The sequence below is a fragment of the Osmerus mordax genome, chromosome 19 (assembly GCF_038355195.1).
Source record: "Osmerus mordax isolate fOsmMor3 chromosome 19, fOsmMor3.pri, whole genome shotgun sequence".
Classification (NCBI taxonomy): domain Eukaryota; kingdom Metazoa; phylum Chordata; class Actinopteri; order Osmeriformes; family Osmeridae; genus Osmerus; species Osmerus mordax.
Genome location: NC_090068.1, coordinates 7,572,998 through 7,586,239, shown reverse-complemented (window position 1 = coordinate 7,586,239; position 13,242 = coordinate 7,572,998). Strand labels below are relative to the sequence as shown.

Genomic DNA, 13,242 nt, shown 5'->3' with positions numbered 1-13,242 from the left:
GTCTGTGATACATCCGTTTTCCATCGTTAAAATAATAAACATGGCTCACATATCAATGAACGTTTTATGATTTATTATGAGATAATATTACTAGTAAACAGTTAATGGGTACAATTATCATTATATACCTGTAGTTTTAAGCCAGTGTAGCTCACTGTTATGCTGTACGCGACGCGGTTTAGAGAAACTTGTAATTCTATTGCTGTTTAGGAAGCCAAACGGCGACAGTAAAATCTCGGCCCTCCCCTTACAAAAATCAAAATTCCCAGATGAGTTTTTCAATTGGTGAATCAACCTGTCACTCAAATTAGAGCCAATCCCTGTGCCAATACCATCCCGTATGTGGCACAGAGGTTTTCCCATTTTAAGACGTCTGTAATGGGCTGAGAGCACTTTGAGCCATTGGCTACTAACCTGAACTTCAATGCCACAGCCTCAATTTGATGTCATTCTGTTCATGAAGGTCTCCTCTACAGGACTGTGAAAACCTCTAACATTTCCCAGCTGGGGGTTTTTTTATAATCGAGCTTAAGTCCGAGGAGTGCCTGTGATTTACTGAATTCTGACAGTAGCTAGCTACCTAGCTTGGAATGCCCACGACAGACTGATGGTATACTGGCTTTGTTTTAGTTTTACAGTGCCTAAGTGGCATGACATGGTTGCGTTTTGACGTTTTTGGTACATTGGGCTTCATATAACATTTGTATTTTGAGTATACTTGTATCTTGCAAGGTTTACTATTTAAAAAAAAAGTATGTTCATACTCGTAAAAAGGCGCGTTTTTATATTCCCCTCAACTCCGCCATCTAGTGACTTTTTTTGTGAACTGATCTGCATTATCTTCAATCACCAGCACATAATGAGACAATTATATATCACATAGATTAAACAACAAATTTAGCCAATCCCAAATTTAAGTAGGCTATTGTGTGAAAGGTGGTGGAGGACATTTGGATTTGAATGAGTGACAGTGATCAGCTCAATGTGACTTTCACTGAGTGCATTAGTGAAAGTTTATTTTGGGGTTATTTAGGTGGCTCTTAAAAGAGCCTTTGTTGCTTTTAGGCGGGAGTCTTCACAATATCTTGCTCAGACCTGAGTGGACATTCAAAAGAAACATTTCGTTTCCCCTGAAATTTAGGTGAACGCCGTCCCTAAAATAACAATCATCCTTATGATGGATGTTGCTGTTTCGGATGCCAGACATGCCCCTATCAGCCAGAAAGGCGGCTATGCCGGCATTCACACGCCTTCGGGCCCGTTCAATCCCATATACACTGGTACCAGGTACATGGTTCCGATAGACCCGTCGCTGGATAATATCTAAAAATATGATCTTGGTACTGGGGTACTTTTGCAGTAACCATCCAAGATCGTTCCTCATTTGGATCATCAGAGAACACGACGTTTGAGAGGCCAGGTTGTTTCCGCCTAGATGTACGATCATTACGTCGGGACCTGGACCCGGTGTTCTCTGGAGAAGAGGCAGGAGCTGCTCCCATCTCATACCCCTCTTCCCCATCCACTCAATCTGGCACATCAAGCCGAGGGTGGCTGTGTCCCGTGGCCGTGTGGCGGTCAGGTGGCGTTCAAGCCAGTAAATCAGCGAGCTGCCGATTATCCACACGCGTGGCTTTCGAAGGAGTTGGAGTTTGTTTTCCATAATTGTTGGTAAGTAAAGTCTAAAGACAAATGCACTTATATTTAAACCCCCTTCTATTTTTTTTTAAACTGCTTACTATTGGTCTATCATAAAAGGGCGGGAACATGTTACAATTTACCACAGTGACAGGGGGGAGGGGCACAAGTGAGTGACAGGGGATATGATCTTATTGGGTATTAATCAGAGTAAACAAACCAATTATATCCAGCTAAGCACCCTCCCCCCCAGCAACACACACAAACACCCCAGCAACACATTGTAACTTATACAAAGATTAAGCCAATCAATTGTTACTGTCCACCCCTCCCCCCCTGTCAGTGAGGAGTTACTAGTTCAAATCTAATAATTCATTACTGACAGACGACAAGCAAGACAACATGAGCTGCAGCAAAGAGACAAAGAGTGAAGGTAGTATGGTGTTCAGGGAATGTGAGAGATTAGGTGTAGAGTTGCATAATTTATCAGGAGAGAAAGATAAGATCGATATCAAGTTGTTGACCAATAGGGTCTTGTTTGAGATTCACAGGTTTGTATCTTTGATGGATGTAGGTACAGTGATTCAAAGTGTAGTTGACATTTTGTGTTACAACTTTGTTTTAAATGTAGATGATCGCAGGGCCCTTGAGAGGTGGGTAAGTACATATATCAAGAGAGCGTTGTCAAGGAATCGTAGATTTGTACATAGAGAAAGGGTCGCTTTTGAAGAGAAATCCGTTAATTTTGGTCAATGTACACAGGCTGAGAGCCAGGAGCTAGTAGCTAGTATCGAACTGGAATGTGTCAGGGACGTAGACAAGGTTGTTGTGGATTTAGAAAGGGAACTGAAGGAAAGGGATCAATTAGTGCAGGACTTTGAGGTTCTGCTTAAAGAGAAAGATAGGATAGACAATGATAGGAAAGAGAGAGGTTTGAAGCTGTATGAGGCTGAGGTTAAGATCAGCAGCTTGCAGTGTAAGCTAGACAAGTGCAGTCAGAGGTTCTCAGATAACCATAGCTCCAGATCACTGGTTAAGAAGAAGTTGAAGAGGAGGGAAGATAGGCTAGCACTGAAAGAGCAGGAGGCTGAGAGCCTTAGGCTTCAGAACAGTGTGTTGGAAGTGGCCAAGGAAGAGTTAGAAGAAAGGTTAGTAGGTCTGAGTCAGGGACTATCACAAATGAAAATTGAGAAAAGGAGGGAGACTCTGCGTTCTAATTATTTAAAAAGAAAGACCGATCAGGTAAGTGGTAGAGCGTCTAGTTTAGTAGAGCAGGTTCAGAGTTTAAATGAGCAAGTGCAGTTTTGGAAAGGGGAACATGCTGCCGCATAGGAGGAACTAGACAGGTTTATACAAGGGCAGGTCCCCACTTTTGAGCATGGTAGGTATTCAGATGTTGTTAGGGAGGTGTACATGGATTTGATCACAACTATGGGGGTGAGTTCCACCAAAGCATCTGAAGTTGTGAAAGTTGTGTTGCAGAAGCTTGGCAGGTCCAAGATAGGAAGGCTTCCTAGCCAGTCTTTTTGTAAATATATGGTGTTGGAAGCAAGACAGGTGTCGTTACAGCATCTGCAAAGTACTCTGTTGTCAGAGAATAACTTGACCCTTTGCACAGATGCAACAAGTAAGTTTGGACACAAATATGGCACTGCAGGCATCTTTTTAAAGGATGGTACCAGACTCCATTTAGGTGTGAGAGAACAAGCATCCGGTTCTGCCCAGTGCACGTTTGATACTGTGCGGGAGATGATTCATGATGTTGTTAGCAGTGGTGGTGAAGAAGTTAGTGATTTTTGTGAGAAAGACATTTTCTCCAAAATTAAGAACCTGATGAGTGACAGGGCTAGCACAGAGAAGAGGTTCAATGAAATACTAGCTCAGTACAGAGCCAGTATCCTGCCTGACATAGTTGAGGACTTTGATCAGTGCAGTGAGGTAGAGAAAGCAAGACTCTGTGTGGTGAATGAGCTGTTCTGTGGTTTGCATCTCATTGATGGTCTGGCCCATCAAGCAAACACTGCCTTGTCTACCTGGGAAGACATGGTTTTTGGCAGTGCAGAGATTGGAAGCTCTAGGCACCCCGGTTTCCAGAAGAGTTGTGGTGAAAGCGGAGCTGTACACCTTTTGAGAATAGTGTGTAAGCTCATTCAAGAGCGTGGCTGTGAAAAGAGTGGCAAGCCGGTTCAATTTCGAACATTTTTGATGGACAGGAACGGAACGGATTTCGTTCCCCTTGCTCCTTTTAAGGGAAACAGGGCAAATGTCACCTTTTACAACTCAGCAGGTTTGTATTTTTTGAGTAGGGATATTTTGGATTTCTCTTGTGCCAATAGAAGTGCCAATAGGTTAGTAGAGGCTGTGTATGAGGATCTTAATGTTCCTCATTTCCTTGCAGGTTGTCGGGCCTTGGGGCTTGTAGGGAAGTTAGTTGTTGATCCTGTGTGGGAGGCACTTTCTAGGAAGGAAAATGTGCTGGTAATGAATGGCAGGTATCAGGAGCTTGTCAGAAAGCTTAGAGAGTGGCAGGTGGATGGAGCTTCACTTCTTACAGGGGAAGTGACTCTCTTTGAGGACATAGCTGTTCATGATAGTCCTGTTTTAAAGTGTTTGACTAGAAAGACTGACATAGATTTTGATGGTTTGACAGTGCAGGCTGTCGAGATAGTTTTAGCCAGCCTGGTTAAGGTGTGTAGCAGCATGCTAGCGGACCACTTAGTGCATGGACGCTATGCAGATGTGTCTGAGGAATTGGTTGCCCAACTTGCCTCAGCACCTAAAACCAATGTCAGTTGTGAGCGCGACTTTGGGGTTTTTGATAGGCTTCTTCGAGAGAAAGCTAGGGCAAAGGTCAACACACTAGAGGGCATGATGCTTTTCAAGCAGAATCGGTCTTGGGAATGGCTGTCAGGGTTAGATAGAGACAGGAAAGCACAGGTGTTGTCTGTAGCTAGAGCATCAGTGCAAGAACAGAGAGCCGTTTTCTGTGAGCGTGCTCAAGCCATTAGGGATGAGAGACTTAGAATTTTGCAGGCGTCTAGGGTCAAAGAGAGAGAGAGGGAAGTTAGGGATGTTGCCACAAAGCAAAAGCTGACATTGGAGATCGGTAAGTATGGGGGCTTGTGGACAACTTTAGATGAAATAGATGAGCAACTAGAGAGTTTAGGTGAGAGATCCAAACTGTTAGCTGTATCAGCACAGTTGAGGTTTAGACGGGTGGTACTAGGGATGAAAAATGAGAATGGTGTCTTCAATCTAAGTAAGGACAGGAGAAGATTGCCTTTAGAGACTCTCACTAGGAATCTTAGGAGTGTAGTTCAGGCACCTCTAGAGTTGGAGGACACTGAGGATAGGCAGTATGGGTGTGCATCAGCACATGTTTTTGCAGAGGCAAAGGCTGAATTTATACGCCTTGCTGAGAAGCAGCAGGCACTTGTTCGGGATTCAGGTAGGAAGAGGGGGGGGCTCTCAAAGGTCATAGTACCTGATGTGCAGTCGGCAGACCAGCTCCTTGGTAAAATCATCAGACATGGGTTTGATGAAGATGGGACTAAAGTCTGGTACAGAGCCACAGTTATAGGGGAAAAGGAGGTAAATGGTAAGACCATTTCCCATGTAAGATATGATGGGGAAAAGAGACTGTGGTGGTTTGATTTATGGTCCGATTTTCAGGAGGGGTATGTGGAGTTGTTGTCTGTCAGTGCTGCAGACATGATAGGCAGGAAAATAAAGCACATGTACATAGATAGTGATGATGGGTTGGAGTGCTGGTATCCAGGTAGAGTAGTGGGCTGTAGCACAGGTAGTTTACTTGTTGTAGAGTACGAGGGTGAGGACGAAGAGGAGGGGGTTTACGAATGTCCTCTTTTAGATGATTATTTAAATCATGAAGTCAGATTTACATAGGTTGTAAAGCAAGGCTGTTGAGCGGGATTTAAAAGCCAACAGTATAGAGTAGGGCATTGGCAGACTGTTGAGCGGGATTTAAAAGCCAGCAGTATAGAGTAGGGCATTGGCAGACTGTTGAGCGGGATTTAAAAGCCAACAGTATAGAGTAGGGCATTGGCAGACTGTTGAGCGGGATTTAAAAGCCAACAGTATAGAGTAGGGCATTGGCAGTTAGACTGTTGAGCGGGCTTTAAAAGCCAACAGTGTAGAGTAGGGCATTGGCTATAATTTGTAGTTATTGTGTATCTTCTAATATTAATCTTTTCTTTTAGGTTGAAGATAGCTGTATAATTATTTGTAACTATTGTGTATCTAATATAATCTTTTTCTTTCATGTAAGATTTCTGATGTAAATAGTTCCCTCTGCATATATTCTTATCTCTTATAGGATGTTTATATAGCTAAATATTGGCAGTTTTACTCTAGTAAGGCTGTTGATCAGGTTTGATATTGATATTTAATAATTTATGTATTTCTAATTTCAGGTATGAAGAGAAAATGAAACAGTAGCAGCACATTCCGTTTGCAGTGAGGTTGTATAGTAAAATGAAGTTTTCATAAATATGTTTATAAGTAACTTATTGTCAATAAGTATGTTACAAATGTGCACTTTTTTCTCTCTCTTTTTCAGATGAACGTGCCTTCAATTAGCTACACATTTTCCAGGAGCTTGCTCGATCGCCTTTTTGCTAGGGGTCGGGGAATAATTTTCCAGTATCCCATATTGGCTAAAATGGGTTAACTGGTTTTTTGATTCCCTCTGGAAAATGAGTTAGGTTTCCTATTAAATATGCATATTAAACATTGTTGTTCTTGAACAAATTTAAGTCGTGTCATTATTATATTACATGTATTATGTTTCAATGGAATAACTTAATTAAAATTACATTCATTTGAATAAAGACAACAAAAAGTAATTTAGAGGTCCACTTTTGATAACATGTTATTATAAATCGACTGGACAATACAAGAGTACAGATAAGAGAAGAAACGCTTCTCCACCCCATTCACTGCAATGAAAAGCTTCATGGAACTCTGACTCGGAATTTGAGCTTCAGGGACGCTTGTCAAAAAATGACAACATTTGGCGTGTCGGACGTTTTAGAGTTGTTTATGTGATGTGTTCCCATCGTATTTAAGACTACATATTTTACAAACAAGATGTTTGTTAACGTAGCTGTTTACATATCTCACTCGTACTGGCTAATCAGCTAGCATGTTAAAGTAGGCTACATCCAAAGTCACTGTCGTAAAACTAGCCTCTTTTTCACAAACAGCTGATTAACGGAAGTAGCTTCGAGGTAAAATTAAAAACCTTTAAAAACGTCTAAATTGAGCAAATATTGTTGATATTATTGTGCACACGTATTTCAGTATAGTTAATATGTAATTTAATTCCATAATTTCCCCAGGAATAACTATTAAAACGTATTTCAGGAAAAACGCTCAAACGGGTTTGTCCTCCCTACTGCAAGTTCTCCGCGTGTACTGATGCATTTAGCCCGCTAATGCGTTTGGCAGGTTCTGACAGCTAAACAAAAGGCTCATCCTCATCGATGACTTGCAAGTGACAACAAATCATGGTGAGATTACTAGGTCAAAAACCAGGACTTATTTCACACGGACTTCCTATCGGCATTATTAGGACTTTTGAGTACACACGTTTTAACATTTGTAAAGTCAATCTTTAAGGAACTAAAGCCATCCCGTGGATTTAGCTAAACACATCTTTGTTATGTATAAGCACAGTTATGAATAACTGGCACCCATTTTTTTTTAACACAATTTGAACACAATTCAGGCATAATTCAATTCTAAATGCACTAAATCCCATAAATAGCTCTCTAAAGTATGTGGGATATGGCAGGCAAATACATTGTTTTAACTACTCTACTACAAACTTCCTGCAAGGATGGAGGACCTTGTGGCCGTTATATTAAGCCATTTGCACTGTAATCTACTGTATATTTAAATTCCATTTATTTGAATATTGTGGACCACGAATCACCATTTTCAAAACTATTTAATAAAATGGCACTAGACATCCAACTGAATATTAATTTTCAGATTTTTATTATATTTCTGTATGTATCTACACCCAAAAGAGGACCACATACATGTTGATGCTCAAATATTTCAATTGCATGTAGAAATAAGCCAAGACCAGTCGGCAGTATGCAAGAAAAAAGACATCGGATTTCTGATTGTTTAAGAAGTTTCATTCTGAACAGGCGAAGATTCAGATCACTGATCTTCCTCTGCGCACAAACACCCCAGATCCAGTGGGCATCCATCCATAACAAGTTTAGTTAATTTACACCACACATTTACTTTCACGCAAAAGTAAAATGGGGTTGGTCTTAATGCATCCGTAACCACTCCAAAAAGGTTGCCACAGGAGCCAAACCTATGAGTTAATTAGGAGTTTGAGATCAAGGAGAGGTATATTAAGGATGTGCTACAAAGGACACAGCATTTCTTCCACTTACATATAAAAACTGTTCTCTGTCTAATGGTCTTATCTTTCTGGAACTAGAGAATCAAACCTGAGGTGCGCTACATCCAAGACATGCCAATAGTCCTCTCGCTTTATTATTGGTGTCCTTGTCTAATTGCACATCACAATCCCCTCCCCCAGTAATAAACACAAGCACAGAAGAATCAATTGAGTTGACGCACTTTATTCCTAAAACAGAAGCCGCACCACCCATCGCTGGCACGGCATTCATATATATTTATATATATTGCCGTTTGGTTTTTGTGTCTAAATGTGTGGTATAAAATACTATATACGACAATGTACCTCTTTATTTGAACACAGTGAACTTCATTGCTGTACAAGTCCTCTGCAGCTACAGCTTAGCTGTAAGTCTTCCAGGCGCAAAGGCATGGACATAATTCTCCCTCTACTTCTTCTGTACATTGTAACAATACAAATATTCTGTCCCCATTACAAAAAATAATACTCTAAAAGCAACCTACTGCGACTTTATTCATGTTTCTGGGATTTTTTGTTGGTTTTTTTATTAAGACGATTACATATATCTTAGACCAATTGCTTTAAAGCAGGAAGGCGATATAAACCTTCTTGATTTTTTCATATATAAAAGAGGTTAAGAAATAAGACAAATTATACATTTAAAAACTTACAATAAATAGATAGATGCAGGCATTTCATTTGGATACAATGTCATCCAAATGATTAAAAGGGAATTTCAGGTCTTAAAAGGATCCATTCTTGGAGGGGGGAGAGGGGAGGGGGGAGGGGGGTGGCGGCGGGGGCACAGATGTCCCTTCTCTTCCAATACTTCAGACTTGTTTCCCCACACGTACTGGCCAATGACTGTCAACATTGCATACACAATGGCGGCTGGGGACTTGTCTATCGCTCTCTCTCTCATTGGCTTCTATTATTTCCAATACAGGATTCAATCCTCTCCCTGTACATGTATGTGTGTGTGTGTGTGTGTCACAGTGGCAGGAGTTGGCTGAGCTGGTCCGATTACAGCAGGCCCTGGGATCCACTGCCATCCCACGCCGAGGTCCCGTCCCCGTGGTCGTCTTCTGACCGTCGAGCTGGAGTCCCTCAGGAGCGTCCCCTTCTCCGGTGTCCTCCGCCCTCGCCTCCTCCTCCCTCCGCTCAGACTGGCTGTTACAACATGTTCATGATGAAGTTGTACATCTGGTTGAGCACCACGAAGTGGATGGGCAGGCAGGAGCGTCGGTCCTGGGTGGCCGGGTCGCACGTCAGCCAGGAGAGGGCGTTGTACTGCTCCAGCACGAATCTGCAGACGGGAGACAGCGGAAAGGGACGCGCGTTTACTCACACGCACACAGAGAGAGAGAGAGACGCGGGCTCTGGGACCCCCCCCCCCGGACCATGAGATGAAGTGGGCCGTTAACACGCTTTTCAAAAACAGCTGAATAGGTGGGGGGCGAGGGGGGCAACCGACCGGGGGGCCCCCCTCCAATCTGAGGAGTCGTGGGTGTGTTTACCTGAGTACGTCTGAGGTCTGATTGGAGTCGAGGGGGTGGGAGTGTTTGCTGTGCAGCAGTTCGTCTGATTGCACTGAAGACACGTGGAGGTGCAAAGAGGCCTGGGCAGAGGAGGAGAAGGATCATTGTCAAGCTCCGGACATTCTCACAGCGGGGCCAGAACAGTGATCAGCCAATAAACCCTGGCTAAGGGGAATACATCGGAAGGGGGGGGGGGGGAAAGCGTCATTTATCTCTGTGACGGCGTATCTACCGCCGGTTTTAGTCAGGGTCGGCCCTGCCAGCACACACGTGAGCAGACACACACACACGCATGCACACACACCTCTAAACCACCACTGGATGTTAATTATTCAACGCTTTCCTTTGCTGGAGAGTGAATCAATAATGGAGGAGTGTGGAGAACAGTCTTCACATGTGAGCCCAGGTAGGAAGGACAGACACACAGACAGGCAGGCAGGCAGACAGGAAGGCAGACAGGAAGGCAGGCAGGCAAACACAGATAGACAGACAAGCAGGCAGACAGGCAATCACGGATAGACAGGCAGGCAGGCAAACCGACAAGACAGACAGAATGACATCCATACGTCCATATTTAAAAAGAGATTCAGGGCAATTTCGATCATGTAAACATAACCGCATGACTAAACAAGACAGATCCAACCATATTTGACCGATACAATGTTAAAGGCACAGTTGACCGTGCACAAAATATGCCTCCAGAGTTAAGTCAGCTGGAGAAGGTAAACACCACGGTACCTTAAGGAAAAGGGGACACTGGTTCTGGGCTTGAGGGCAGGCTGACCAGAACCAGTCAGGCAGTGGGCCGGCTTTGGCTGTGGACACAAAGTAGCCCAGGGCCAGGGGCTGCTGCAGGATGTTAGGGGTCTCCTCGTGGGTCTCCATCCTGTCTGCACTCTGGCCCTACAACGCAGGAGGGGGGGGGGGGGGTGTTAGATGGGGGAAGCAGACAGCAGATATAATCCTTGCTTATTTCTGACTGAAGAGAAGGTGTCAGGGTCTTTAGACTTGAGTTCAGTCTGTTTGCTGCGTCTCCTGATTTTAAAGGTTTCCGTGTGTGTGTCTGTGTGTGTGTGTGTGTACCTTGCTGCCGTCTCCTCCGTGGTGGTACTGGGAGCCTGGGGAGTGGACTGGCGAGGTGGTGGGCGAGGCTGGCAGGATATTGATGATGTCTGGGTCTACAAGGTCATTCTCCTGGTCCAGCAGGTCGAAGATGCCCATGACCTCCCCCGATTCTGGAGACCCCCCCCCAAAAAAAAATTATAACGTGAGTGACAAGTGTTAAGTAAAAAAACCCAAACGTCTGTACAGTTTTGTTCTCATTTTGGGATTTTTCCGTGAGGACATGGCTCTTCTCCCCTGCTGCGGGTGTGATGTGACTCCTACCCTGTCCAGATGGGAAGGATGAAGGGGGGGGGTGGGGGGGTGGCAGGAGGTGACTCACCCGTGGTGGCGTTGAAGGCGATGTCGATGTTGGTGTCAGTAGTGTAGTTGGAGCTGGCCACCTGCACGAAGGCGGAGGTGGGGAACACCAGGATGTGGGTGCAGGACGTGTCCTGCGGCGTGCTCAGCTGGGACGTCTGCATGTTCAGGGTGGTGCTGCGGCCAAACACCGAGCCCGTCGACACCGAGTCTGCAGAGAGAGAAAGAGAGAGAGACAGAGAGGGGGCAAAAGAGAGGGAGAGAGAGAGGGCGAAAGAGAGGGAGACAGAGAGAGAGAAAGAAAGACAGAGGGAGAGAGGCGAAAAAGAGAGAGAGAGTCTGGTCAGTGCATACATTCACATCCCGATGCATTATGTGCATTCAGCACACACACACACACACACACACACACACACACACACACACACACACACACAGTCAGCGGCTGTAATTGGCACGTCCTAACAATCCATTAGTCCCCTTATGAACAACGTTCACATTGTCCGCCGAGTGCTGACTGGTGTAAATCCCCCCTCTTTCAAACGGAGCCATCCATTATCTCCATAAAACACTTTATCTGTAAATCTGTATTAAACGTGTGTTCGGGAGGCAGGCCAACCCTCCACTCGGTTCTCCAGATCAGACCGGCAGATGGGGCTGATCTCCGTGGACCAGAGGGCTGCTGGGAGGAGGCCTCAGTGGTGGGCCTCCTCCCAGCCCAGGGCCTCCTCCCAGCCCAGGGCCTCCTCCCAGCCCAGGACCTCCTCCCAGCCCAGGGCCTCCTGACAGCCCAGGGCCTCCTCCCAGCCCAGGGGCCTACGCCACGCAGCTCCAGCCCTGTCACCACCCAAAATAAACCCCCATCGATCAGGCGCTCCATCACATCAAGACAAAAATCGATGGGAGGCTCGGAACCTGTGCTTTATGAGCGCCAGGAACACGGTTCCTGGAGCCATCCATCTGAGCGGGATGAAGGTGGGACATGCGTTATGATAGCCACCGCCATCCATCACACACACACACACACGTCAGAACCGGCACTCCCTGTGGTGCACCGTCATAGGAGGAGGAGGCTGCAAGTTATTATTGTACAGATGGGAAAGATATTTTGAGTGTGTTTACAGCAGCGACACGCGCACTCGCGCGCACACTCAAAGGAAGACAAACTACCTGGCATGATGACAAAGGAGCCCTGGGGCTCCATGGCGACCAGACATGCGCTGAGGATGCTGGGAGTGTCGGAGGCGGAGATGCCGCACATGCGACACATCTCTTTGAGGCGGCGGCTGAGGGACTGCAGGTTCCTCCTGCTCAGCAGAATACTCCAGTCTGGAACACGGAACGCGCAAGGAACAGTGACGTCAGTGTTTTCGTGTCCAACAGCATCTCCAACACAACGAATGATAAATCGCGGTCGGTGTAAAACCGCCTGGGTGAATTCACGCCTTTACCTTTCAACTCCCCATGTCCCATTCGGCCCAGTCGGCCTATCACCACCCTCCACGGCACCGATGTCATCTGCACCAGCCCTAAGCACCAATCCCACAGCTTCTGCAAGCCCAGTCGCCGTGCGGAGCCTTTTTTCCTCCGCGCCCTGGGTGAGAAGAACACACACACACACACATGGTCACACACTAAACAACAGCGATTGAGCATCTGTGACGAGCTCAAGCTCGAATGCCATACATGTAGGAGGAACAACGAACCACTTATCTCTCGGTGTTTACTACTGTTTTGTCTATCGTCATGGTTACCTGCATGTCCCCCGCTCAAGTCACAACAAACCCAGCGTTTGATCAAAACTGCGAGCCGCTCGAGTCTGCCATTAGACACATTCCGGCAGACTGGAGACGAAAGGGTGAGGAGGAGGGGGGGTGGGTGAGGAGGAGGGGGGGCAGACCCACCTGTTGGGCACGTCGATGCTGATGATGCAGGTCTCCAGCAGCTCGCCGTACAGGTCCGTGCAGGTGGCCAGGAGCCAGCGCTGGTCATGTGACAGGCAGTAGCCCACGAAGAGCACGTTGTACTTCTGGGCCGCCTCGCCGAACGTCTCCCCAAGCTCTGCCTGCTTGTCCTTGACCGGCGCCAGGATGAAGGGGGGGGTGTACAGGCGCGGGCATTCCGGTCGCTGGGGGGAAAACAGAGGTCAGAGGGTCAAGTTGGGTGGAATGTACCTTTATCTAGTACTGGCCCACAGCATGTTACAATGAGACATGG

The 13,242-nt window shown here is 45.8% G+C and overlaps 1 protein-coding gene across 1 annotated transcript; it reads right to left on the bottom strand.

Annotated features, from left to right (window-relative positions):
• Positions 1 to 8,247: 8,247 nt before the first annotated feature.
• med13a (mediator complex subunit 13a) lies at positions 8,248 to 13,153 on the bottom strand (the record flags this gene model as incomplete). Its single annotated transcript, XM_067257341.1, is given in 8 exon segments — positions 8,248 to 9,371; positions 9,583 to 9,683; positions 10,342 to 10,506; positions 10,687 to 10,838; positions 11,048 to 11,236; positions 12,196 to 12,354; positions 12,477 to 12,619; positions 12,930 to 13,153. Coding segments are annotated over 8 exon segments (1,266 nt in total), but the record flags the coding sequence as incomplete, so codon positions are not given.
• Between the last annotated feature and the right edge of the window lie 89 nt (positions 13,154 to 13,242).